Genomic DNA, 27,183 nt, shown 5'->3' on the forward strand with positions numbered 1-27,183 from the left:
TTTCAATGTCAGCTACATCCCCCAACACACTCCTCTGCAGGCCCAATGCAGGGTAATTTTCTACTTGAATTTCTTAATTCTTTCCTCCAAACTATTACTCAACAACAGAAGCATTGCTAGCTGGCTTAGAAGCTTTTACAAATCATTCTCCTGCCTTGAACACATAATGTTGTAATGTCTGGCTTTGATTTCTTACTCTGTATAATCATTAACTTATTACTCTCTGTCTTTGTTACATCTCTGGTAGCTTGTAGCTTGTGTCCTGATTACTTGCTACTCTAAATATTATATATTATTATATAATTATATATTATATAATTATATATAATATTAATTATTATATATTATTATATATTTACTTCACCTTTGGAAGTGAATATATGCTCTTCCAAATATCAATTACGATATACACAATGTTTGGGAAAGGAATGCTGGTTTTTAATAATGAATTTAAATTAAGCATTTTAAGAGCAGTTACCTCTGAGTGATATCTAAGGTACAGCAGTATTGTTTTGTCTTTAAAGAAGCAAATCTGTAAGCAAATGAAAGAAACTTTTCTGTAACAAAGCAGAAACAGCCAATGACTTTGCTGGTTTGGCTGCCACAGAAACAATAATGTTAAGTTGCTCAAAAGAAAATATTCATGCCTTTTTACAGTATTTAAGTTACATATGATGGAAAATACAGACAGTTAAAATTACATGTTTCTGCCTAAATACCCTATGTCTAAACTTCTTCATTAATATTTGTTTATAAATGTCTCCTTGAATTCTTAACATAACATTCTTTATTAATATTTGTTTATAAATGTCTCCTTGAATTCTTGACATAACATATTAATAAATAAGAAAGTTTATTTCTAGGCAATGCCATTGGGTTCTATTGGCAAAGGTCTTCTCTTTTTTCTCCTTATTTTGAACTGTATTTTTATTCTTTTTTTATATCTTTATTCCTCATCTGCTTCCTTGTTCTTGAAATCAAGTGACTGGAAGCATAAAATGTTCTCAGATCTTGTTCTCAGACGAGGGATTTAGAAACTTGTGATACTATTTTCACTTTCTATGGGAAAAAGGGAACTACTGCCAGTGTTTTCTTCATTACTGGTCGCTCAGACCTCAATATGTTTCCCTGCCAGAACTTTATGTCCACTTCTTTCAAAATCCTGGAATGTCCTAAGAGTCTTTCACCATTTGCAGAAAACTCCCACCCTATAAAAAACCCTAGAGCCCTGAAGTCTAACCTTCCTAATTTTTGATTACTCTTGAATTTTCTTTAACTTCTTGACTTCTAGCATACCGCTTTTTTCCTTGACCAAACCCCTTTCCTTGTCCCCATGAGCAAATCAGCCTTCTCAAACACCTCTCTCTTGTAACAATCTATTTTCCCATTTCTCATTTTCATTCTGTAGTGCAATAGAATTCTTGCACATTATATTATTATTATTATTATTATTATTATTATTATTATTATTTATTATTATTATTATTATTATATTAGTCAGTCTCTTCTTCTTCCTTGTGCTAAAAATATGTGTCTTCAGCATTTTCTCTCTGGCTTCCTATGCAGCAAAGTACTTTAAATCTTCTTTTCTCTGTTACTGCTGCAAATTTCCCTCCAAAATCTTACCATCACCTCCAGCTCTGTCCAGTCCTTTGGCATTTTATTAAGAAACACCTCATGCATAAAGTAGGGGTCTTTTTAGATCTGTAGTCAAGTACTGTCTACATCATGTACAGCTGAGTTTTACACCCACTCATTTGCATTGTTGCAGCAATTCTTCGGTGTTTCTTTTGCCACAATAATTAGAGCCTCCTTTAGTGAACTCTGCCTCCTCCCCCAACAAAATCTCACCCCATGGCTCTTGCTCTGCTATCCTCTGCTTGTTGGCTCCACTAATTAATTGTTCTGTCCTCTTGCTCTAGTGCAATTACCTCTAAGGGGACAAAGGATCAAGTAACTGTACAACTAGAGTGCTGCATCTATTTAAGGTTTTGTATTGTGCATAATATTGGAGCTCCTTCTCTCTGCTCAGAAGCATACAGAATGTCAGAGTTCATAGGACTGAGAAGAAAATCAACTTTTTTTCCCTAGTCTTGTACCAAAAGAACATTCTTTTCTAATTTTTTTTCAAGGGGTGGAGCCATGGAGAGTAAGGGTTTCACAAACTAATGGAAGTGACTGGAAGAGGAATGGAGCCCATAAATAAAGCAGTACTTCTGAACTAGATAGATGTTTCCATATTGAGCACTTGCATAAGTAATTTTGAAATCAAATTTTCATGGATTATGAGTAAGTTTCAGAGAAAATACACTTTCTTAGTGCCTTGTCATGGAGTAAATGCTGAAAGTCAAAGAAGCAGATTCACTGAAGAATCTCTCTGCTTTTTCATCCCTGAGTTCCTTAAGGCTTCTTACAGGAAACAACCAAAGGGAAACAAAGAAAGAAAAAGCCCGGAATTTGAATTAGTGTAAGAATGTAATTATTCAAATTTATAAACACAGAGAACCACATTAATGTTCTCTGAGAGAATAAGAAACTGTGGCAGATGCTACCTATACATACAGCATTCAAAACCACTGCCAAAAAACTTATTTTACATCTCTGGTAACTTCTGAATACCAACTATTAGAGTTGCTTCCACACTATCATGGCACCTGAATCCATTGTAGTTCCTCTTCTCCCTTCCTATCAGTCTTTGCACCAAAGTCTCGGAAATCTGCCCTCAAGCTCCACCAGGCGTTATCAGCAGCTCTCCTCCTCAAAGTGTTAATGTAAAGAGTGAGCTTTCCATGCTTCTGTCTGGCTTGTACTTACTGAACCAGAAAGGAAGCCAATGGAATTACTAGGTCGTAAACTGAATCACATGGCTGAACACTTGTCTGGCTGAGAGCCAAACCATGCCTTGTATGTTAAATGTTTAAGCTTTTATGACATGAAGTGCTTTCTTAAAAGTTTTGTATTTAGCTAGAGTTAGGCTGGCTAAATCATTTTTTCCTCAGCAATAAGACTGGGTATCCTTTAAATATGATTCCTATTTGGTTGCTTTCCTTTCACCTGTCTCCCACCAAGAACTACAGCTTTTCTTGGTTTTGTTGTATAGTGGTGACATTCTTGAGAAGTACTATCCTACATGGCTTATTCTGCTTGTATCAGAGGAGTGTTAACCTTCAAAATAGTATTTTCAGTAATCAGCATGGCAGGAGGCTCTCTCAGTTTAATCACATTTTGTATTTATATGTTCTTTGTTTGCTTAAGTAGTTGTTGATTTGCTTTGACAGTTCTTCCTTTTCCTGCATGGTTCTGATAATTGGCATTTATGCTAGAGAGTAAAGTTTGCAATGCCTGTTTGAAAATTTTGCTGAAAGGTCACAGAGTCATTGCTATTCCACTCAATACCTTAAACATCAGAACATGAAATGTAAGAAGTTAAATATTTTCTTTTGACCTTTGGTTTTTTTGCAAAGCGTGCTTGAGGCCCAGAGCTCAGACTATTGCCTTGTGAAGATGTGCCCTGTACTTGGCTATAGACCTCATATTTGCCAGGTGGCAAAATCCAGCTAGGAAAGAAAGCTAATATACACTTCTTTCTCTTTTCATCCTTCCATGCAATGTCAGTCTTTTCAAGGTATCAGTTATTCCTGAAATTGTGAAAGATCAACTTAATGTTTTCTTGATGCAAGGATATATAATATTAATGCTAGGTTAGCTTGCCAAACACAATTGACACAGAAACTCCCTAAATTTTGCTAGTGGCAAAAATAATTTAGCTGAAATACACAGTAAAGTAAAAGTACAGAGCAAAAAACTCATTTGTAAGGCACAGATGGTTAGATTTGACCATTTATCCCCAAATGACACCCTTCAGGATGCAATACGTAATAACTAGTTAAAAGGCCTTTCAGAATAAGTTCTCACAGATAAATAAGCAGTGAGAATAAAAATAGATTCACAATGTAAAGGGCATTAATAAAACATACAAAATAGAGCCAGAACTAAACTTTGTTTAGCAAAAAATGTTCTGATCTATGCATTTGCTGTTAGGCACTCCTTGTAAATATTATTTGTGATATTTTTATCATAGCAACAAATACCCAACAGGGAATGAGAACACAATTATGGATTAAATTTCTGTGCCTTTAGGGTAGGATATTAACAACTAAAACAGTATTAAACATGGACACTTGAACAGCAAAAAAATTATAAATGATGTCATATTGATGCATAAAATTGGAAACTCTGAGGCCATAAAAATAGTTGTTACAGGAACAGCTGCTGGACAAATAATATCTCATCCTGAGCAAAATACTCAGCTTAAAAACTGTGAGTAAGACCATACACTAATAAAGATCTGTAACACACTTGTAATAGATAAAAGACTAAAAATAGCAAATGCAGTTCTCAAAATTGCAAAGTTAGGCAGTATTTTCAGAGCTTTTTTTAAAAAGAATTACAATCTATGGCCCTCTTTTACAGGGATACTTATACTGGAATTTGCTGGATCCTGAATTAAAGAGGCATGATGCAGTTTGAGACATTCTACTTTCTCTTCAGCTCCTAATGTTCTTTAAAGAGCAGAAATCAATCCTAATATGTGACAATTGCAATAGGTTTCCTGAAACCAATGAAATTTTAATTTCCAGAGTTGTTGAGAATTTGACCAAAATATTAACCAGGAAAAAATAGATTCATTGAACAACTGAGGAAGCAGCACTCAGACCACTGTAAACAGATGATATAGGCAGAAAAAAAACTAGAATCAAGATTCTAAGAAAGAAGAACAAAGTAGCTCTACTACAGATTTATTTCATATAGGATAGGCATAGAAAAGGAAAGAAAATTTGGAAAAGAAAGTGGTTTTGTTTTACATTCTTTACAAATCATTTATAAATAATAATGCAATAGGACTTACAGGAACAGGACAATCATTCTTAGTCTCTTGTCTTTGGATACAGGAGAAGTGATTATTGCAAAAGCTCTAGTGTGTGTGCTACGGAAACCTCCCCCTTTCACGTAAATTTTGAATGTATTTTTGTGGAATGTAGCCATTATGAGCTTGCACACTGAACCCCTTTTTTCTACATGTAACAGGGGCTGAGTGCAATACAATAGTAGTGTATGTCCAACATCCACATTGTGGTAAAGCACACAGAGGGGATTAGTTAAAGATCAGATTTCTCCATAATATTTTCATTCAAGCATGTTTTTTCATTATTTTTGAACAGTAGAGCTGGAAATCAGTCTTATTTCATTCTAAACAAGGGCTGATACAGTGTTTTATCTCCTTCACACTTATGGTCTCTATTTAAAAATAGAAAAGTGACCACTGATATTAGTAACTGTCTGTCAGACTGCATGCCTGAACACAACTTAGTTTTATGAAGGCAGTACAACCCCGCTGTGGTATATAGGCTTTTCTTTGCTTTCCCAACAGCTTACTGCTTCCCTGCCACCAGAGCAAGGTACCTATTTCTCCTGAGTGGAAGCACAACATTGCAAACAATTTACTTTGCTGTCTTGCATATTCTAGCTACTTTGATCGATTACACCAACTCCCAAACAAAAAGCAGAGCTGTTGCCAATGCAAACAATGAAAAAAAAAATTGAAGCCTTCAAATAATTGAAGGCTCAAGAGAGCACAAAGTTTCTCCAATGTTCCTTGTACCCCCTCCATAGGACATGCAAACTGGCTAATCAGCATAGCACAGTACAGCTGGAAGGTGCATGCTGAAGAATTTTACACTTTGCTTCCCTAAAACCAGGAACTTCCACATTTCTAAGCTTCTCAGCTCACTCATTTTTGCTCCTACTCTCCAGCAGTTGAATTTCTGAACTATTGTACTAGACTTCTCCTCCTGAGAACACACACCTTGAAGTTTCCCAAGCTTTTGCGAGAACAGGTCCAGAAGCATTTCAGACCCAGGAAACAAAATGTTCTTTCTAATTTATTTTTTGGGTTTTTTTCCATTATGCATTCATGTCACTACTATATGCTGTCTCAGAAAGTTTTTCTTGCAATTGATTAGGCGACATTTAATGCTATCATTTGTTTTACACTTGGACATTGAGCCTGCAAGTTGCTGTGTCTGCTTTTGTCCCTCTGGGTTTTCTACCTTTTGCTTTCAGAGCCTGAAGGACATTATTGATCTTTATCTCATACTATGTAGACAACTAGCAACAGTTTCACATCAGAGTGGCCAGAGGAGTCATCTTGCTGATGACCTGTTTCATATTAGAACTTCTTTACACAGCTTCTGCACACTCAAAGGCCTGCAGAAAATCCTGCTGGAAGAATTATGTTTCATATAATGACATTTCATTAGCCTGTGCTTGTCTCCTGTAGTACGAACCTTATGGGTAATAGGATGAGGTTATATTCATAACAGGCTAAAATAGGTACACACTGCTGATAGGAATTAGAAAAGCACACAGAATTTAGGAGTAGCAGAGCTGACCGCAAGCAAAGCCTGATGTCTCCAACTACTTCCAGATGAGAATACCGAGGGAGGAGCATATTGATACCTCTCTCATTGTTGTGTTGCACTAAATAGTTATTTAGTTGTTATTTTGCATTGAATAGCTTATGTTATATCACGTGGTTTGTTGTTCTCCTTCTTCCCTTCCCTTCTGAGAGACCTCCACAGCATGTTCTCTCCTTCATCCAGCCCTCTGCCCCGTACCCTCTGGGGGTCTGTCCCTTGGTTGCCCTTCCCCTCACCTCTCCTCAATGGTATCCCATTGGCTGCGGTCCTCTTCCCCCCGCTCCCATTCCTCGGGTATAAAAGTCTCTTGCAGGAAGGGAAGGCGCTCTTTTCTACTTGGGGGGTTGCCAGATTCTGAGGTGTCCCCTCTCGAGTCAATAAACAGAGGACCCTCATCCCCACATGAAGAGCGTTTCTTGTCTTTTACTTTCGTCCATATAATTCCACGTGGGCTGGGGTACATAGCTAGCCGGAGTGGACCCTCAGCAGCCTGTAAGACACAGATCTACACCTCGTATATCGTTATTTTGCAGTAAAAGAGACAGCTTATGAAGCTTGTCAGATTTGGGGCTAGCATTTGCAATTTTATAACTTCTCCAGCCCCTTTCCCCCTGCTGCTTACAGCATAGATAAATATTTGTTTTTTTAATTAGTTTATTAGAATTTTATGTAAAAATTTCTTATGTGTAAATATTTTTTCAGCTTACATTTCAATTTTTATAGCCACTGTTGACTTCTAAACGTAAAATATGATGGCAAGTAATTTAAAATATTACATTAATGAGGCCTCTTCATAATGTAGTTTTCTGAAGAGCACTGGTTTCACACGCATATATAACCTAAGAGAACATAGCTTTTGTTTTTTAAGTAAGATCAAGTTTTCTAATAGTCACAATGTCACAATGAATAAATAATTGAATAAACATATAATTTTCAGACATTACAATGGAGGAAATGCTGGTGTCTACCCTTTTCCTGAAAACAAGTATTTTATTTCTTTTTTCAGTTTGACCTCTTTATCTTTCTTTCAATTCACCAGGCACTGTGAGAACATTTTCATCATTTCAAAACTGAGCAATCTAGCTGAGAGAAATTTCTTCTCTCTTAGTTTTGGACTATGAATTACAAAAAAAAAAATGGGCTTTTGTTTACTAATTCTAGATACCTGGGATAATGTAGCGTACTTTCAAGATTACTTTTTACACAAAGGCAGGAATGTGTAAAATTTTTCAGACCATGTAGCACAGCTGCACCCCACCAACCCAAGTTTGTGGTCAGCTGAAGGGATGATAAAATACCAGTTTATTCTATTCATTTCAGTAAGAGTGGAGCATTTATACTACTCAAATGCTTAGCATATTTTTTGCAAAGGTGCTTCCCTGTCCTTCAGAAAATCTGAGGGACAGTGAGCAAAAAGAATAACTATTACTTCGAGAATGCTACATTTTTTCTTCAAAGTGAGAAATAGTTTAGCTAGTCACATTTAACTCACACAAGACAAGATTCAAATACTTGATCGTGTTATTTCCAGTCCCGTTTCTTTGGCATCCAGACTGACAAAAATAGTAAGTAAATTACAAAACAAACCAGAAAACAAAAAGTTGTTGTATACAATTTTATAGGATAAAACCTTTGTAACAGCTAAGAATCTGAGTGTATAACTGAAAAAGTAGCTTAAAATATGGCATTTTGGTTTCTTTCTGGTTAGAAATGCCAAGTAGGATGTTTAAATAAGGATTTTTCTATTTACAAAAGTTTTAATTGGTTATATGAATTAGAGAAAATGATCCTTTAGAAAATAATTAAAGTATAAACAGAAATAAAAATTAGTTTTCATTACAAAAATGAAGGCTAGTTTGTTTTCTAGTTTGTTTAAGTCCGGACAAAACAGGTGTCATAGGCTGCTTTGAGATAAATCATTCTGTCCCAGGTTTTGGATGCTCCATACTTTTGATATGGTTTGAGCACTAAACTCTTAGGAAAGGTACTGGCAAAGCCCCTCAGGTCCTAAAGAGGGCAGAGAATCACTTGTAGCCCTTACTGAACCACATTGTTGTTGAAAAGTCACTTTTACTAAGTGTAATACAGAGCTTGAGTTCACTCCCAACGCTGTATCTTGCTCAGAGTTTCAGTCAAATTATTTTCTTGTTAAAAATTGTCACAAGTGCACAGTACAGAAATTTGCATTATTGTCAAGTTCTTCATCTTTAGCTGGAGAAAAACTACTAGAAAGCTACTTTGTCCTCACTGTGACCTGTGTATCCTGAAATTGCACACAGTTTAAAATGAGACATGAAATATTCATGTTTCATTTAAATTATGCAAAATAATTTAAGCAGCCTTAAAATCTTATGAATCTGAGAGAGATTTTCAGTTACATGAGGGCAGGAGATGAGTGGGGGTTTTGTCCAAAAAAGAAAAAAAAAAAGAAGAAAAAAGACAGGAAAAAGAAGGAATTGTTTCAAAAGTAGAAAATGAGAAAAGTTAAATTTAAATGCTATAAAGGAAAGCTACACTTCGTGTTCTGATCAGCTAGAGACAATGCAAATGGTAACAGCAGGTACCTATAGCAGAGTTTTTTAGGCTGGGTTTGTGCCCACGCCCTTGAATGCCAATGTAGATTTTCAGTTAAACAACCATCCTGCTCCAAAGAAGTTATATTAGTTTCTCATCTGTGCTTACACAGTGGAATTGTTCTTGAAAGATTGGCTACTAAATCAAGTACTTTGTGTGTAGAACTTCAGCACTACCTACATAGTGCTTCTAAAGAAGATTCTTCAACATTCTGGAGGAGCTATTTGTCTCGTAACACATCTGCAACTGCATATCACAGCTTAGTCTCTTGTAGTAACAGCATTTGGACTCTTCTCAAAATGGAAAAGGATACAAAAAAGAAGAGGAAGCACCTTCCAGGACGTCCAAATATTGCCTTTTGCCATCATGTTCATAAGAGCTTCTGGAGGGGGAGGTGCTGGGCAAAAAAGTAAATTATACCACTGAATTTGGAATATGCATGGCATTGGTTGAATCAGTTATTTTCTGCAGACTAAACAAAAATTTAGTCCTAATTTATTTGACACTTTGAGAATTTTTTTTCTTTAAGGCTGGTGGCAAAAATGGTCAGTCTTAGGATAAAATGTCTTCACATATCAGCATCAACTCCACTTAGCAACAACTAAAACCTGAGTGTTATTAACATTATTCTCAGTTCCAAACACAGTATTGTGCCAGGTACTTGGAAGAAAATTAACTCCATTCCAGTCACAAGTGCATGAAGACAGAAACTTAAGTCTAAAATGCCACAGCATACCTCTCAAGCTAAATGGGCAATTTTATCTGCAAATCAGCAGCAGATAAAATGAGAAATCTTGTAGCTGATTCATATGATTCCAGACCTTAATGTTGATATATTATTTTATCATCTCCCCTTTGCATTACTGTCATGATGCAAAATGGAATTCACATCATTTACTACAAAGAACTTTAAAATCAGGCCTCTTCAGTAGCCCAGAGGGTTGTATCTTTGAAGGACTGAATCTACCAAAATATGCTTGAAAAGTCTAAGATAATGTAAATTATGGCCCAACCTTTCATTCTGAATAGCAGCAAGGGAACAGGAAAATGAGGTTAGTCTCTAACTGTGTGGAACAAGATAATGAGGTGAGAAACATCTCTTTTGTATGAAACAAAGGGAGCATAACTGCAGGCAAAAAGCTGTAGTCCATTAAATAATACTGTGTTTGTCTGGAATTGTAATAAAACAAAATTAAAAAGGAAAAGCATGTAGTTATCTGGTTTGTTTCTGTGGGAAATGGGAAGTCACAGGAGCAGTCTCTCTACTTGTATGCAGTTATGGATTTCTGGGAAACACAAACAACTGGCTAAATGAGAAAAATTGCAGAGCAATTAAGGAGAGAGAAGAGAAGAGCACAAATCATGCAAATCAAGACTCTCTGCTGAAAAGTTTGCTTGAATGTGAAGCAAGAAGATGATAAGAAAAGCATACTTAGGATTCAAGAGAGAGGGAAAATACCCACACAAGAATTCAGCCAAGGTATAAAGGTTATCAACTCCCCTTTGCAAAGAGTGTTGTGAGATATAAATAATCTGGTGCATTGTGTCCTGTTGCAGGAGAAATAGCTATATTTAGAGCAGCCTTTTCTTTAGAAGTTTAGTTGGAAGCTGTCTGAGAGTGTAGAAAAGAGAATTGCATGACAAATATATATTTTAATATAAACTCTACTTTTTTATAACTAACAGAATTCATTGAAGTAACTGTTATTTCTGTACCTGTTTTCCTTAAATCAGTACATACGAATGCCACTGCGAGGTCTTTTCCTCCCTCAACCGCTGTCTAACCTCCCCAGGATCTCTGTTAGAAACTACTGGGGGATTGTGATTGTAGTGAGTCCAACAAAATCCCACAGTCCCTATGAAAGGACTTAATTAATCACCTGTCTTAGAATGAAGTAAAACTTCTAGATTGTATTTAGAGAGGGAGATTTTTTTTTTATTTAAAAAAAGTGCCACTACACTGCCACTTGAAGATGCTTTCATTTGAAAGTAAGTTGCCATGGTGACATTTTTCTCTCTTTTCTCCAGGAAAAAAAAAAACAAAAAAGAAAGGAAAAAAAAAAAGCTTTCAATAAACTTTCCCCAGTATAACTTCATTCAGGAAAGTATTATTTCTTGGCTTGGGTAACTAGCAGTGAATGCTGTGAAAGAATAGTGATTCACAAATCTGTGCTGGACACTCACATGAGAGCACTCCACTACTGTGTCTGTGATTCAGTCACCAGACAAAATATGTAGGCAGGAGGATCTCGAGAGACTGTAGAATGACCCATGGAAGAGACTTAGTTTCTTATCCTCACTTGGGAGCTAGGGAACAGAAAATATTACATCCATTTCTCGTTGGCAGCAATCATGAAAATTGTGTTTTTCATATGTTATGGAATGGTTGTTTCATGGTCTTCCCCTTGTTCCAACTACCATCTGGAAAACTTGGAAACAGAACACATGTTCATTCAGCTTTGTGAAAATGGCCTGATTCCAGCTTTGGCTGGGGATGTCAGAGGACTGAAGTCAATGGAACACGGATAGGAGAAAAATCCTGCTTGCACTAGTGGCTCTTAGAATCAGTGAAGAAATACACCAGATGAAACATACATCTCATCACCCTTTTTAAAATTTGTTCTCATTGCTATGGTAGTTTAGTGGTTTATACTAAAGAAACATGTCAGGGGAAGCTTTCAGCAATCTCCTAAACAATGACCTTCTAAAACCACTAAAGAGCATCGCAGCTCACAGACTTGCACCGAACAGGAGCTTCTTCAGTGCCTTGGGCAAGGGGTTATTTGTGAGCCAATACATTAACATCTCCTTTGCTTCCGTGTCAAGTTCCCAAGGATCAGCTACTTTCTAACTTTTTGTTTATGGCCTCTTCAGGTGTATGGAGATAACTCATAACAAAGTGGCCAACAGACAGATTCTGTTACTCAGCGATTTTGGTAATGGAAGGCTGATCTGATTTCTGGGAAACTGACTGTGAACCTTGGTTCCTGAATTTCTGCTAATGTTGTAAGTACCTGTTTGCTCTGCAGAGAGCGATACCTCTTTGAGCTGATCTCTCTAAACTGTTCTGAAACTTCTGCTATCGGAATGTACTTAAGCTAGCTGTTGTGAAGTAGTTTTAAAGACTAGTTTATATAAATAATCTCCATTGAAAAGAAGTGAAAAGATAGTTCATCTAGAAAAGCATCATATAATTCAAGTCCTTAATGATTATTAAAGATTTAAAGGAAAAAAATCTGTAAAAAACAATCACAGAGTTCTCAACAATATATTTATCCTTCGTGGTTGGAATCCCTCAGCTTTTTTCCTAACAGTATTTCTGTAAATAATTATGCTATGATTTATATTTTCAACTTATCTGCACTTTTAATTCTTTTAAGGGACACAACATAGATGTTACAACTGTTTTTAGAAACTAAGCCTTATTGAGAAGGATGTTGTCTTTTCGTTTGTATCTTCATAGCTACATCATTCACTGTGTATAAATATAAGAAACAGCATAAAATTGTTAATTTAAGAGATGATAAATTAATAGCAGAAATACCAAACTTACATATACCTTTAAAAGCGGTAGTGGTATAGTTGTATTTTAAAATGTTCACTGGCTTTGGAAGCAAACAGAATTGCTTCCAGAACACATGAGACTTGTTTTAATTTATCATGAAGGATGAAGGCATTTAGGTAGGTAAGTCATAACAGAGGCAACATGAGTATGACCACAGGGCAAAACAAATTTGCTTTCTGATAGTCACAGAATCCTGCGTCTGCATCTTGCTACAAGAGTAATGGCTTTTTATATTCTTTTAAGAGATGTTGAGGAAATCCTGTAGTCAAAACAACGCTGTCTGAATGTGCATTTGAAATTTTCAGTGTAAATAAAGACTTATTTGCTTGTCATGCATTTGACATTTTCACAGCCTTAGGAGAGTAAATAACCTTAGGTTATTTACATGTACTACTGGCAATCACTGTAGAAGAACTGGCATGATCAAGACAGTGACTCATGACCTGCTTCCAACTTTCCATAGCTTTCATTGGTGACACTTGTGTTCCAAATTTTTCTCCAAAATCAGAAGGTCTGTATTTTCTTGCTTTTAATAAAAGCTTAGACTGATGCAATCACTCTGGCACTTTGCATGAAATCATACAAAGCTATTGGGTAATCAGTAATTAACTCAAATTTGACATGATTAATTGGTTCTGTGACTTCTGTAGAAAAACAACTGGAAAGCCAGCAGAAAATATGAGAAAGACTGAGCATAGAACTAATTAAAATAAGAATCATCAACCAAGAGAAGAATTAATATGAATAAGAGAATTATGTGACTTGTAGCCAATGCACATTAATGCCTCTCTTTGCTAAAATTTTATAAATAGTGAAGAGTTTCAATAGTTGTTGTGCTGGCTTTGTGGAGGCATCATCCAGCTTCCATTTCTGGACAGAAGTGTAAATAAGTCTAATACCTCAGCTCTGTGTGTGGATCTGCCTCTTGCACAACCTGTTTTGGGACAACACCAAATGCTAATGACTTTGGGGTTATAAAAAGTTCACCTGACCACACTGCCTACTGGAAATGCAGCTGCTACTGAATAATCTAGGAGATGTGTGGGGAGCTCTGAAGAGTGCTACAGAGGCTGGACACTTTTAAGGATTTCTTCCCACAGGAAAGAGTGTAGTAAATACTCTCAAGGATCAGAGGTTTTTGCCTCACATGTTATGAAATATCAGCCAGACACAGGGATTAGGACAGCACAAAAAAGTTGGCTAGCACTTGCTGTGCCACAAATCAACTGAAAAATATGAATGTGAAAAAACCCAGACCTATTTATGGTGTAATAAGTAATTCTGGTACAACTGAACAACAAGGAGTGGAAAAAACAATGTAAAAATTATACGGATTTAATCTAAATTAAGGATTTAATCCAAAATACTGGAGATGTTTACAAGCCTTAAATTACATTTATTACCTACTTTTCATGTTGGGTTGCTAAACAACATTAAAAGCTTTGCTGAAATTTTAAAAAAATGTCATGTTGTTTAAGTGATCCTTACCCGACTCTGCAGCCTGCTCAATGCTCCAGCAGAGTTTTGTGTTGGCTGTGCCGTCCCCAGCATCCTGCCTGCTGGATCATTACTCATAAGAAAAGCACAGCATCTGGATCAGGAAACTACATTTTGAGACCTACATGTGGGGAAAAAAATAAGTAAGTATAAAGCCACAATACGTTTCTGAGTGGCTTTCAGCCTATCCTTTAAGATAATTCAAAGCAGGAAGCCTCTGAAATTTTGTAACTTCTGCAAGTCTCCTGTATGTATTCTAAATTAATGGAAAACACAAGACAGACTCAAGACAGACTTTTTGAAAAGGTTATTTTTCTTTAGAGAGTAGAATCCTATATTTGAATTCTGTAGGATAGAGGGGGATCCCCTGGAAAATGTGTATTGTCAGCAATGGATAATTTTTGTGATTTCTCATGACAATCACAGTGACTATCTAACAAACTTATTGCCCTTTTTATTACCTTTCTACAGATGACACAGCAAAATGCAATTGGAAGGTTTCACTTTTATTTTATAATTTTTTTCCTAGATTTGTGTTCAAATCTTGCAAGTTTTGCAGTTGGAGAAACAAGCTAATTTTTGTTCAAGCAATAGATTTTGTTCTCTTAGCAAGGCCTTGAAGAGATAGAGCAGAAAATGAAAGCATGTTGACAGAACAGCTTATTTGAACATTAATATTAGTATTTTTATAAAAGTAGTCCCAACATAATCTGCAAGAAAATAAATGTGTGAAGGAGGCTCCCTACAAAAGTTGAAGAAACTCCATCCTTGGAGGTACTGAAAAATCAACCAAAGCTGGAGCAACCTGCTGTGATATCAAAGTTAGCCCAGGGAGGGGTTAGGTGGGAGGCTTGAAGAAGGGTCCTGTATGTGCTTCTTCCAAATGTGAACCATACAATGAAATTAGGCGTTGAATTAGAAGAAATGTGGTGGAGGATGGAAATATGAAAACACACACAGATGTGTGATTGCATAAGCATTGTCTTCTCAGAAAATTGAGCACAGAGAATTTCACAGATACGGGCTGAGAACACAGTCTTGTTTCTGTAATATGTAAAGGCACTATTGCCAATGTTGTAGCCATTCAGTCACTGGGTCTCAAACAATAAGACTCAGTTTCAGTTACCTGTATTTTCACCAAAATGTACTTATTGGAGCTGGAATTTTCTATAATGAATTATTTACTCTTTTAAGTCGCCTTGAGAGTAACTCACTCATTTCCAAAAACAAATTAGCAGAAAACATGCACTTCTTTCATATCAATAAAATGTTTATAAGTATTTAACAAAGCTGTGGTTTGTGTTAGTGTTTTCAAGTTTGGCAGCCTAGAAAATCTGCATAAACTTGGCCAAGTCCTGAGTGGCTTATTTTATTTGCATAATTGCAGAAGATATTTTTTGGCATTGTGTAGGTGGTCTCCAGCAGTCTCTTTGCTGACATAGTCCATCTCAGAGCTTCCAAGGCAAGCAGAATTTTTGTGTGTGTGTGTACATAAGCTTTCTACAGGAACAGCATTGTGAAGGCTTAGAAGCAGAGATGAGTGATGCTGCTGGTGCACAGATGTGGAATTTGAGTTGTATGACTGGATGGAGAACATAGCAAGGAATTAAGGCAAGGTGGAAGTGAAAGGAAGGAGAAAGTCTGAGGGTAGCAGAAGTAAAAGGATTTATGATCACTAAAGCCTATTCTACTCAACTTCAAACTCAGTCCCATGCTCACTGCCTTCCCATGATTCATAATTATAAAAAGGCATTAAATCTTTAATCAGAGTATGATGTAATGATTTCCTTTTTCTCATACAGTGTTGGTGAGAAAATGGATTGTTTTCACTGAGTGGACCAAGCTCCGGGAAAAACCAAACCAAACCAAACCCCTGTTTAAATGGCTTTGTTTGACCAGAAAGGTGTGGAGAAAAGGAGACACAAGATCACAGAAAGAAAACCTGGGTTCAATGACAAAGGCAGCCCTGAGTCTTCTCCTTGCCTTCATCTTACCATCTTTCTGTGATTTGGGCAAACTCCTTAATACAGATTTTTCACAAGCAGAAATAATTTTCTGCATTCTATCTCATAAGAAATCCTCCCTTTTAGTTGCTTTGCATACCTGCCCCTAGGATGGGATGCTTCATGCTCCCCAAGCAAACATTTCTGGCTGCTATACTCAGCTAGCTCAGATGTTAGGTCAGGTTTCTCCAGGGTAGATGTTACAGCTGAGAAGAAAAATGTGTCCTTGCAGAGCTTAGTTCAAAATGGCTGCAATTCCTCACAGCTGCACCAGAACACATTGGGGGCTAAAGTGAACACAGACAATTCTAGAGAATGCTAAACAATCACTTAAAATAACAATAAAAATTTATCTCCAGGTATTACATACTGGGCCCAAAATATTTAGGTTCTTCCAATATTTTTTGCTTTTGTAGAGTGAAATTTCTCTTTTCTTATCCTTTCCTATCCTTTTGAGAAAAATTAACTAATCGATGATCAAGAAGAAAATGGGTAATATGCTGGTAAGTGGCATATATATATGTGTGTATATATATGTGTATATATAATATATATATGTATATATATATATACACACATATATATATGTGTATATATAATATGCCACTTACCAGCATATTATATATAAAGATACTCTAGCCAGTGTAAAATCACATTTCTTGTGCCCATGTAATTACTCTAAGATAGTGTAGACTGTAGACTTTTTTTCTCAATAAAAATTATTGAAAATTAAATAAAATTAGTGAAAGACAGCTGTAAGCAGTGAGGCAGCATATGTGAACGGCAGCCTGATGGCTGTCGCCATCACCAGTATCCAGTGTTGGTCACTGCAGGACAGGTCTACCCTCGGAATCCCGGGCTGAGAACAGGCAATGGTGCAATCCCAGGTGAGCTTCCAATGCCACCCCCCTCTCACCCCCTCTGTTGCCCAGCCTCTCCACTGCACGTCACAGCCCTGAGTACAGCTAATCATAGTATCAGCATTAATCAAACCTCAGGAATGTGAAGCAACAATTGACCTATTTACCCTTCCAAGAAGCAGCATGAAGAAAAACTCAAGGAGCTACACCATTGCCAAAGTACACTGTCAGGGAAACAAACTGTTCTCGTTGTTTTTCTGACAAAGGTTACAGTACTTGAGCCTTTGAGAGCCACTGTGACTCGCATTCCTGTGTTCTTACAAGCACACTACACACCATTGTTCTAACAGGTATGCCTCTTCTGTCTTTACTATTTTCATGGCATTCAGCCTGAGGTTAATTTGACATTTAGCCTGAGGCAACTTGGCTGTATGGCTTATACTAGCAGATAACATTCATTATTTTTGAGCAAGTGTGCTCATGTTGATAGCTTTTCCTCTTACAAGTAGGTTGGTGGCAGTAACCAGTTGCAGCTTTCAGAAGTCAGGCACATAGATTCCCATAGAGAATTCCTTAGTTCTGGAAGGGCAGGTAAGGGCTTCTTCCCTTACAAGAAAACAGACAGCAGTTTTGTCCCTTGCCAGAATGTATGCAGGCCCCACTGGTAGAAGTGCCATAATTGTTAATTAGCCAATGCAGCATCAAAAGAGGCTACAGAGTTCATGCCCAACTTTCTATCACGTTGCTTATCAACCAAAAAAGAACCAATGTTAATAGTATGTGAACAACATATTAACAGTTAAAACTAGTTTGAAGATATGTGAAGTAAACTGCTGTTATTCTTTTACCAAAAATGGGTCTTCTACTATATATATATCTTTTTCACACGATTTTTAGGTCAACAACTGCATTGTCCAATTTGTATCTTCACAAACACAGTTGATGGCAGATGGTGATACGACATAGTCAATGAGATCAGGTTCTTTCTCCAGCAGAGACAATAAAATTTCCTGCACTGTCCTTATTTATAGCTTAAACTCTAGGAAAGAAAATTACCAACACTTGACATTCACTGCCTACTGGAAGACACTGCAGCCAGGGAAAGGTGCAGTGGGAATCATTTCTGACTAGCAGTTCAGAATATGATGGTCCATCTACTCAAAAATAAATTGCAGCCAGTAAATTTTCTTCTCTTTTATTTTTACTTACAAAAAGACATCATAATATATTTGATAAATTTCGGTCATGAGTGGGCTGGATTAGCAACTTCAGTATAAGACTTTTTTAACTACCACAGAGTGCAACCCTTTTAGTCTACATATATTTTTATACAACACTATTTTAAAAGCAGCTCCTCAGTCAGCAAAAAAACTCCATCCACTTTTTTTTTTTTTAATATTGACATTAGAGTTGATTGGTAAACTATTAAATTGTTCAGTTGTAATGTATAGCAGCTGTATCAACAATGTCTGAATGATCATCCTATGCTGCCACTAAGGACCTACCTCATCTGTTATTGCATGAAATACTGGATGATAATTTGTAATGATGCAAGTATCTGGTAACCTGCTTATAATAACTTATCAGCAGGGACAACAGCTTAAATATAAAATACATCTCCTGATGGCTTCCAAATATTTCTGCTATTCATCACTAATTTCTAAGGGAAATATTAAGTAAATGAATAGGAATTAGTTTCCTTATTTTACAGTAGTACATTAGTTTATGAATGGAAGACAGAAAGCTTTTATTAGCTGCCAAGGTGAATATATTCTTTGTGCTCTCATCATGATATAAAAATTTAGCCCTAGCCACCCATAAATCCTGATGCATGATGGAGAACAGGCCCCAGGTCAGTTAAAGGATGTGGAGGAAATCCTAGACCAGACTTCTCAGAGAGTTGTGCTGAGTGTCTCAAAGGTGACATTCAGCTCTTGGTCAAGTGGGATCTCTGTTTACACTGATGAAGTACAGGCAGCTTGGATGAAATGCCCTTCTCTTCTGGTCCTACCTTCGGGTTCATTCTGAGCACAGGATCACAGGACCCATCTTGGGAACAGCACTGAACCAGCAAGAGCAGAGGAACCACCAGTGTGCAGGAACCGTCTCTGTTTGGCACGGAGGCAGTGAAAAGGTAAATCAGTATGGGATCAGTGATATAAGACCAAAAGTCCTTTCCTCTGTGTATGAATAATCTGTCTGTGTATGTATCAGGGGCCTCCAACATAGTTCTGTCCCATTAAACATTGCCTCAAAAAGGAGTTCTGAGCATGCATTCCCATAAGGATCCATTAATAGTGCTTTTCACTAGAGTTTGTTCTTTGCAGAGACAAACTCTATCACCTTGTTTGTTAATATGTCAGTATTCATTCTTGGAATGAATTTCTGTCCTATCAAAACCTGTAAAATGGGAATCAGACACCTCAGCTGAGTGAGAAAATGTCTTTAAATTTGGGAACTGCTATAGAAAATGAGATTTTTGCTTCATAAACATTTCTCTGAGAAATCAATAGCTGATGACAACTGAGAGTAGGGATTTCCTCCCTCCATTTCTAAGCAATTACTTTTAAAATACTTGTGAAAATTAGAAAAATTTTAGCATGCATGGACAGCAAACGGACATGTTTGGGATGTTCTTGTTTTGCCTAGCACTATAATTTGGTGTAGAGAATTGGGAATGTATTATAATAATGAGAACTGGCAGTGAATTACAGTCCTGTAGTTAAAATAATCTTTAAAATCACTAATCTTTTATTATGAGTGTTTAAGTGCACAGAAAAGCCTCAAAGGAAAAAAAAAACAAACAAGAAAACAGGAATGCATAAGTATTCGCTCTTCTGGGTTTTAGCTCTTAGTGATGATGCAGTGTTGAAATAGAGAGTATAGCAACAAGACTGAGTCACATAAAAAAAAAAGCAGGAGTAATGAAATCTCTACTTTTGTGCAGACTAACAAGTTTGTTCCAAAAACTGTGTATGGGCTGTGTCACCCTGATTTTCTAAGACTTTGCTAAGCCTTCTAATGTTTGCATTCTTGTAACGAACTTTCTCACACACAGTTCTGTAAACAACTTATGTTTTGCATTCTTTCATGGAGGAGGAGAGAATTGATGGACTCTTAGTCTGTCCAGTGTCATTGGAGAGGTGGCACTGTCACCCTCAAATCCACTGTCACTTTTAGAAAACTATAAATGTTGGAGTCAGAAAATAAAAGTCCCTCTTTCTGTTCACCTGGAGAGCAGCAGTGTCCGTGTCATCTTTTCGTGTCGTATTACGACATGGGCTGCTGTGCTTCCCTGGTCCCTGCAAGCAGCAGCACTGTGCTGGCCTGCAAAGCAGGTGACCCACTGTGGGTCACAAACCACACTGTTTGCATAGAATGGAATGTCTCACAGCCAGCTGTTCCAGACTGCCTTTCTCCCTGCCGTGCTGACTGCACAAGCTGAACTCTCTGAGCACAGAAAAGGGAAACGTTCTGGCAGAACCCTGAACCTGACACTGGGAGGTTTGTGTCAAATATGTCACTGTCCGTGGCATGAAAGACACTGGAAGCTGAGGATGAACTTTTCACTCATAAGAAAATATCTAGCATTATATTATCCATAGTTCCCAACTATTCCACATCAGCCTGTACCTCTGTCCCCTGTGACCCTTCTCTATTTTCAGTGAACTCTTAGGCAGCCTTAGAATGAATCTTGTAGGATCATATTTACAGGAAAATGGACATGTACTAAATGAAACAGCCTAACCTTCTGAAACTAAAGAACAAGGTCATCTTTGTAGATAAAAAAGCTGATGTTGCAAGAAGAAAGAAGAAACAGAAAAGGTGCTGACAAAGGGGTGTCAACCCAAGTAAAATGACACTTAGAGCATCTAGATTAAGAAAGAGATGCATGCTTGCCTTGTGGACAAAGTAGAGCTACCAATAAAGAGATGCATGGACAAAGTGGAACTACCAATTAAACAATGTGGGACTGTGTAGACCAAGATAAGAAGTAAATATAAACAATGTTTAGAAGCACAATAAACAGCTTTTGCTTGATTCACATTGAATCGCACAGGGTCCTTTGATCTCTTCAGGATCTGACCATAATCTTATTTTTCCTAGAGTATTCAAACATTCATAATGACAGCAAGACATAATGCATTCCTAATAATGTCATAGAATTGTTTAGGTTGAAAAAGACCTTTAAGATCATAGAGTCCAGACATTAAACTGAGCACCATACCTATGTGTCCCTTAAAGATCTTCTGTGTTGGTAACTCTACCACTTCCCTGGACAGCCTGTTCCAATGCTTGAGCACTCTAGGCAAAGAAACTTTTGGTATTACTCAATCTGAACCTTCCCTGGCACAACCTGGGGCTATTTCATCTTGTCTTATCACTTGTTACTTGGGGAAAAAAGATCCCTCTCCACCTGGCTACAAACTCATTTCAGGGACTTGTAGAAAGCGATAGGGTCATGCCCAAGCCTCCATTTCTCCAGACTAAATACACCCAGCTCCTTCAGTTGCTCCTTATAGGACTTGTGCTCCAGACTCTTCCCCAGCTCCACTGCCCTTCTCTGGACACACTCCAGCATCTCAGTGTCTTTTTTGCAGTGAGGGGCCCAGAACTGGGCACAGCAATCCAGTGTGGCCTCACAAGTGTTGAGTACGGGGGGACAATCACTGTCCTGGTCCTACTGGCTGCACTATTCCTGTTACAACCTGGGATACCATTGGCCTTCTTGGTCACCTGGGCACAGCTAGCTCATGCTCAAGCTGCTTTCAACCAGCACCCCTAGGTCCTTTTGCACCAGGTAGCTTTCCAGCCACTCTGCCCCAAATCTGCAGCATTGCATGGGATTGAACTTTGGCACCTGACCTTGCTGAAACTCAAACAGTTGTCCTCGAACCCTCAATCCAGCCTGTCCAGATCTCTGCAGAGCCTTCCTACCCTCCTAGGGGTCAGCACTCCCACCCAACTTGTCATCTGCAAACTGACAGACAGGATGTACTTGACACACTGAGGGTGTACTTGACACCTTTATCCATATCATTGATAAAGATACTGAACAGGTCTGGCCCCAGCACTGTGCCCTGGAAAACACCACTGGTGACTGGCTACCAGCTGTATTTCATTCCATTCACTACCACTCTGGGCTTGGGTAACCAGCCAGTCTTTCACCTAGCAAAGAGTACACCAGTTCAACCCATGACTATCCAGTTTCTTCAGAAGAATGTTGTGGAGGGGAATCAGGTAAGACAAGCAGGACTTCCCTTATGCCCTTGCTGACTGGGCCTGATCCTCTGGTTGTCCTGTACTTGCTACCAGATAGCACTCAAGATAACCTGCTCCATGACCTTCCCCAACAGTACAGTCAGGCTGACAGGTCTGGTCTCATTGCTGATGTATTCACAGAAAATTTTTTGTGTGTCTTTTAGGGCAGTAGCCAGATAAAGCTGTAATTGGGCTTTGGCCCTCCTAATTTTCTTCCTGCTTAACCTCCTGTTTGCTCATGTTGTATGCGTTGGTGTAATGGCACTTCAGTTGAGCTGCTGCTTCCACCATCTCCTTGGGGAGAGAAGTTCTAATTTCTACATAACCATTCTCAGGTGCTTCCATGGTTTCGAAAACATCACTGACCTTTGTGTCTTTTTTGCCATATGGATCTCAATCCCCTACCTTCAGTGGCGGACAGAAGGAACTTGCTAGCTTATTGTCACACAAAAACTGGTGAGCTACCTTCAAGTTTGCCTCTAGTGAGCCTGGTTTTACCACTTTCCCCATTTTAGTTTAAAGCTGTTTTGATAAGCCCTGCTAATTTCTGCGCAAAGTTCCTTTTCCTCCTTTGAGACAGGTGTACCCCATCCATTGCCAGAAGGTCTGGTGTTAAGTAGACCAAATCATGATCAAAATCCCTAAATTCTGTGGGTTACACCAAGATTGGAGCCAGGTATTGGTCTGTTGGATTGTACCATTCCTTCCCTGTAACAGGATGGATAGAGGAGAGCGACAGTTGTGCTCCTGATCCCTTAACAGTCATCCCAAGGCCCTGGAGTCTCTTAATTGCCCTTGAATTTCTTGTTGCAACTTCATCACTGCCTACCTGAAAAAAACAGAAAGTGGACAATAACCAGAGGCTTGTGCCACAGGACGACACTTTCACTTCACATCTTTAACCCAGGCCCCAGGAAGGATGCAGACTTCCTGAAGAAACCTGCCTGGTCTGCATATGGGGCTTTCTGTTCCCTTCAGAAATGATCTTCTATGACATCAATCTGTCTTTTTTCTCTTTATGGAAGTTAATTTTGACAGAGGGCACAGGCTGAATTAACTTTAGTGACACTTTAGTGACACCTGCAAGCCAGATGGACCATCCTCCTCATTATTGTTCCATTCCAGTTGCAGAACCTCCCACGTGTGCCAGGTCACCTGGGGCGCTGGGGCAGTCACAGATGAGACACAGGAGCCTGTCGACATTCCTCCATCCCTTAAGTCACTGTGCTCTGCCAGGCAGAGAGAGAACCAGGAATCCCCTGTGTCATGCAGCACCTGTTTGGGGATGCAATTCCAGCAGTTTGTCTCTCTCACACCCCCAGATATCTCCATTCCCAGAGCGCTAGCCCCTGTACCAGGGGTTGCCCACTGCTGCCCTCTGGTGCTGTGCAGAGCAGGGCACAGCTATAAAGTCATACTCCAAGCTTCAAACAGCCCAGTAGACTCCCGAAGTTAACACCTCTATTGAGCTATAAATATTGTTTATTTAGACTATGTTAATCTAAAATTATCTTCTTCCAAGACAAAATAGCCAAGTCGTATGTTTCCATTTAACTGGTACATGCCAAATGAATTTGTAACTGTAAATAGAACTAAACATCCCAAGAGACAAAGGAAGCACTTCACTATGTACTACTTGGAAAGTATAGCCAAACACGCTGTGATAATTATCATCAGGAATTTTTTCCACTGTATAAGATTCTCTTAAAAGTAAATTGCCTAAAAATATCTTCTTTGCCCAGAAGGAATTGCAAGATAATGGTTGTGCACAGGAAGGAGAATTCCCTATTAGCATCATACAGATATAATTTTGCAGGTTGTGACAATATAATCTGTTTCTATAATAAGTTTCTGTTCCCCACATCTTTCCGTCTTTTCCAAACTATATGAATCTATGACTCTACGACTAGTAGAAAGTGTTATTTTTAACAAGACTCACCACTACATATGTTTACTCTTGTTTACTACTAACTAAAATCCCTCTAACACTGCTGTCATCTACAGAAACTCTGTCACTGTTTTCAGTAGAATTCCACTGTCTGCAGATTTTCTGTTTTCTGCCTGCATTTCAGCCTCTTTCAACTGTATACACTAAGAAGTAAATGACTTTTCTCCCAGATTTTTGCCTCTGTCCTTGCTATATTAACCAGGCTCAGAGCAGTAGCTTTGTTTTCTCCTCATTTTTGCTGAGTGAATTTGTTAGCAAACAATGACAAATTTTGATGGGCTAGCACCAGTTTTCTCTAATTGCTGATTTCTTTAACACAGCAGAAACAGAGAAACAGGTGCCAAGTGCAAGGTTAAATACAGTACTTAAACTATGTCTTTCATAAGAAATCTTATCGGACAGTTTTTAAAATCATTTAATAATTTGAAGCTAAGCTCTAAGTTCACTCATTTTTCTAATGAAGAAAAAAAGAAAAAAAGAGGATGTCAAAAGTTGTGAAATACTCACAAGTCTCGGTGTGCTGAGCAGCAAGTCGACACAACACAGAAGTTAAGGATTAGGTTTGCACAAGTGACAGCAGCAAATGCTCCACCCCCTCCTCCGTTCTGTTTTACTTTCAGTTGTTACATAAATAAATTTGTACCTAATAAGGTGGCAGTTTTTCTCACAACAAAGAGCAGACCATAGGGATTTCCTGCTGCCATTTCCCAGCAACTTTCAAACTTGGGAAAAAAAAAAACCTTAAACGAAACAACACAAAAAGAATTGTGGGGAAATACCTATGCCTACAATTTAGAAAGCAGGCAAGTGAGTGCCAAACACGAAAGGGAGCTGACTGACTGCTGTCTGAAGCATGAACCTTCCTGGACATTCTGGTTTAGTATTCCCTAAAGGGAAGAATGCTTACAGTTTACGCCCTTGTGGCTGTGCCACGTAGCTTAAGTGTAACCTCCTGGGTAGAGTTGCCTACCTTGGAAGCAGACACTGTAGCTTTGTGCTGTAACTCCTCCTCTTTCCAACCAGAACAGTGTTTTTTTTACTGGCGCAGCTGCCTTAGGAGGGAAAGTGCAGCGGCATTTCAGGACAACACCAAGAAGCCATGGAAGAAGATTTTGAGGACAGAGAAGACTTCTTCAAAAGGCTTCTACATCTGGCTTGCTGTGGAACAACAGGGCAGGGAGGTGGCAGAGGCCAGCAGAGGAGTATCCTTATAATGGAGCTGAAAAGAATAATCTGAAAATTGCATTGAAATCCAAAGTTATGGATTTTTAGGAGTAAAGAAAAGTGGAGGTTTAGTGTCTATAATAATCACTGGGAATGGCAGCTGTACACCTAAAGTCCTGCCTGGACACCTCATCATAAAAAAACTTTTGTTCCTTAAGATAAACTTGAATGTCTTGAAGATGAGGCTTAGCAGCTCCCCAGGAGTGCTGTCAGGTTTCCAGGAACCATCACTTACCTATGTAAGGTTCATGCATTCAAGAGGCAACAGTGAAAACAGTTCTTGATCTCTGTGCAATCTTATTTATATCCTCAGCTGTGCTGTTCTGGGTGCTGGTTGTTATTCTGTGCATGTCACAGTGAGAGGTGGTAAAAATATTCTGCAGCTAAGTGATAGGGTTTTAGAAATTACTCTGACTCCTTACTGAAGAAGAGATGAGTTTCTGGAGCTGGGCATTTCCTTCTTGTTTTTCAGTGAAATGATGTTTTTTTGCAGGAACTTATAAACAATACGAGTTAGTTCACTGTGCCAGCATATTGTGTTACAGAAAGATTCCAAAAATCTATTTATGAACATAAAGAAGACTTCTGTATCTTCAACAGCTGTCATACAAGTGAGAGAAACAGGACCTGGGACTGAATGTTTCTAGAGAGTAGTTTCAGGTGGCTACATAAAAAATGCATCGTGTGGGACAGCTCGCTGCCATTTCTTAGCACCCTGATCCATCCTGTGGTCCAACATTTGGGTCCAGCATCCATTCTGCAGAGAAGGTATTGGAATGAAATGCCACCATATTACTTACCTCCTGCATGGGTTCAGACTTGCCATCACGGCTACTACAAAGAAACACACAAACAAACAAACAAACAAACAAAAATCAGAACTCATAATTTCGTGCTTGTCAGGGACTCTTGGCTCAGCTGCAGCTACTTTTGCTCCCAGTACTTTGCCTCAATGCAGGCTGTGAATGTCAGTTATTAAGCAGGTGGCCAGACATGAGAGATGAAATCTGATTCACCTGGCAGCTGTTAGAAACCCGGGCAGGATCTGAAAGTGAAAATAAAAATACAGACTTTCCAAGGATAATGACAGATTATGAAAAGAAGTATTAGCATTGCAGGAAAATCATCAGCTTGGATAAATATTTAAATCAAAGGAACATATCCATTTTTCAACTGTCTTGTGATAAGAGCACTTATTTTCAGACAAGTGTGGTCCTAAATACCTGATTCTTCAGCTCACTCCAGCTCAAAAAGTGAGAGTAAATGATATCAAATATACATGTGATTACATGTATGTACTTGGACTTGGATCCCAAGGTGTCTCATATTTTCCACTGTTTAAATCTGAAAGAATATTGAGTGTTTTCCATTTTTTTTCTTTTTGATGTGACAATTTTGCAATGCTAAATTTGACAGAATTTTCTAAACTAGGAGAAATTTATAAGTAAGCAGAAAAAAACAAGCACACAAAGATTGAGGTATTAACTAATTATGTGAGAATAGGGAAAGAATAACTTGCTTTCCCAACATTTTCCTTTGAACACAGCAAAATGGAATCATTGCATATAGAGTGGGTTTTTTTAACTATCTCTCTGGGTTTGTTCTTTTTTTAAGCACTGTGTTTTGCTGGCATTTCTGAAGTTTATCAGTCATTTTAATAAAAGGTCTTGAAATTAAGACCTTCACTGCTAAGTTATCAGCTCTGATAAGATGTAATGCTCTATAATGATTTTCATTTTCTTTAAATGAATTCGAAAACTTTTAGCAAGCC

At 38.1% G+C, this 27,183-nt stretch overlaps 2 protein-coding genes across 6 annotated transcripts in view; one reads left to right on the forward strand and one right to left on the reverse strand.

Moving 5' to 3' along the window:
- INPP4B (inositol polyphosphate-4-phosphatase type II B) overlaps positions 1 to 14,071 on the forward strand; it is a 380,968-nt gene extending 366,897 nt beyond the window's left edge. Inside the window, exons 25-26 of one of the 3 annotated variants that reach the window (XR_005256729.1) lie at positions 11,928 to 12,059; positions 12,971 to 14,067. Coding sequence is in view for 1 of the 3 variants with exons in the window: in XM_038135220.1 (XP_037991148.1) it covers positions 11,928 to 12,009 (82 nt within the window). In the remaining 2 variants the exon portion in view is untranslated. Of the gene's footprint in view, positions 1 to 11,927 lie in introns of all 3 variants that reach the window. The other 2 variants (XR_005256730.1, XM_038135220.1) reach the window with 2 other exon arrangements.
- Positions 1 to 25,000, reverse strand: part of IL15 (interleukin 15) — a 29,601-nt gene extending 4,601 nt beyond the window's left edge. The window contains exons 1-3 of one of the 3 annotated variants that reach the window (XM_038135250.1): positions 24,696 to 24,994; positions 18,990 to 19,086; positions 14,107 to 14,236 (exon numbers count right to left, since the gene is read on the reverse strand). In XM_038135250.1, coding sequence (XP_037991178.1) covers positions 14,107 to 14,193 — 87 coding nt within the window. In that variant the 5' untranslated portion in view covers positions 14,194 to 14,236; positions 18,990 to 19,086; positions 24,696 to 24,994. Of the gene's footprint in view, positions 1 to 14,106; positions 14,237 to 18,989; positions 19,087 to 24,695 lie in introns of all 3 variants that reach the window. The other 2 variants (XM_038135252.1, XM_038135251.1) reach the window with 2 other exon arrangements.
- Positions 25,001 to 27,183: the final 2,183 nt, after the last annotated feature.

Source organism: Motacilla alba, chromosome 4 (genome assembly GCF_015832195.1).
Source record: "Motacilla alba alba isolate MOTALB_02 chromosome 4, Motacilla_alba_V1.0_pri, whole genome shotgun sequence".
NCBI classification, from domain to species: Eukaryota; Metazoa; Chordata; class Aves; order Passeriformes; family Motacillidae; genus Motacilla; species Motacilla alba.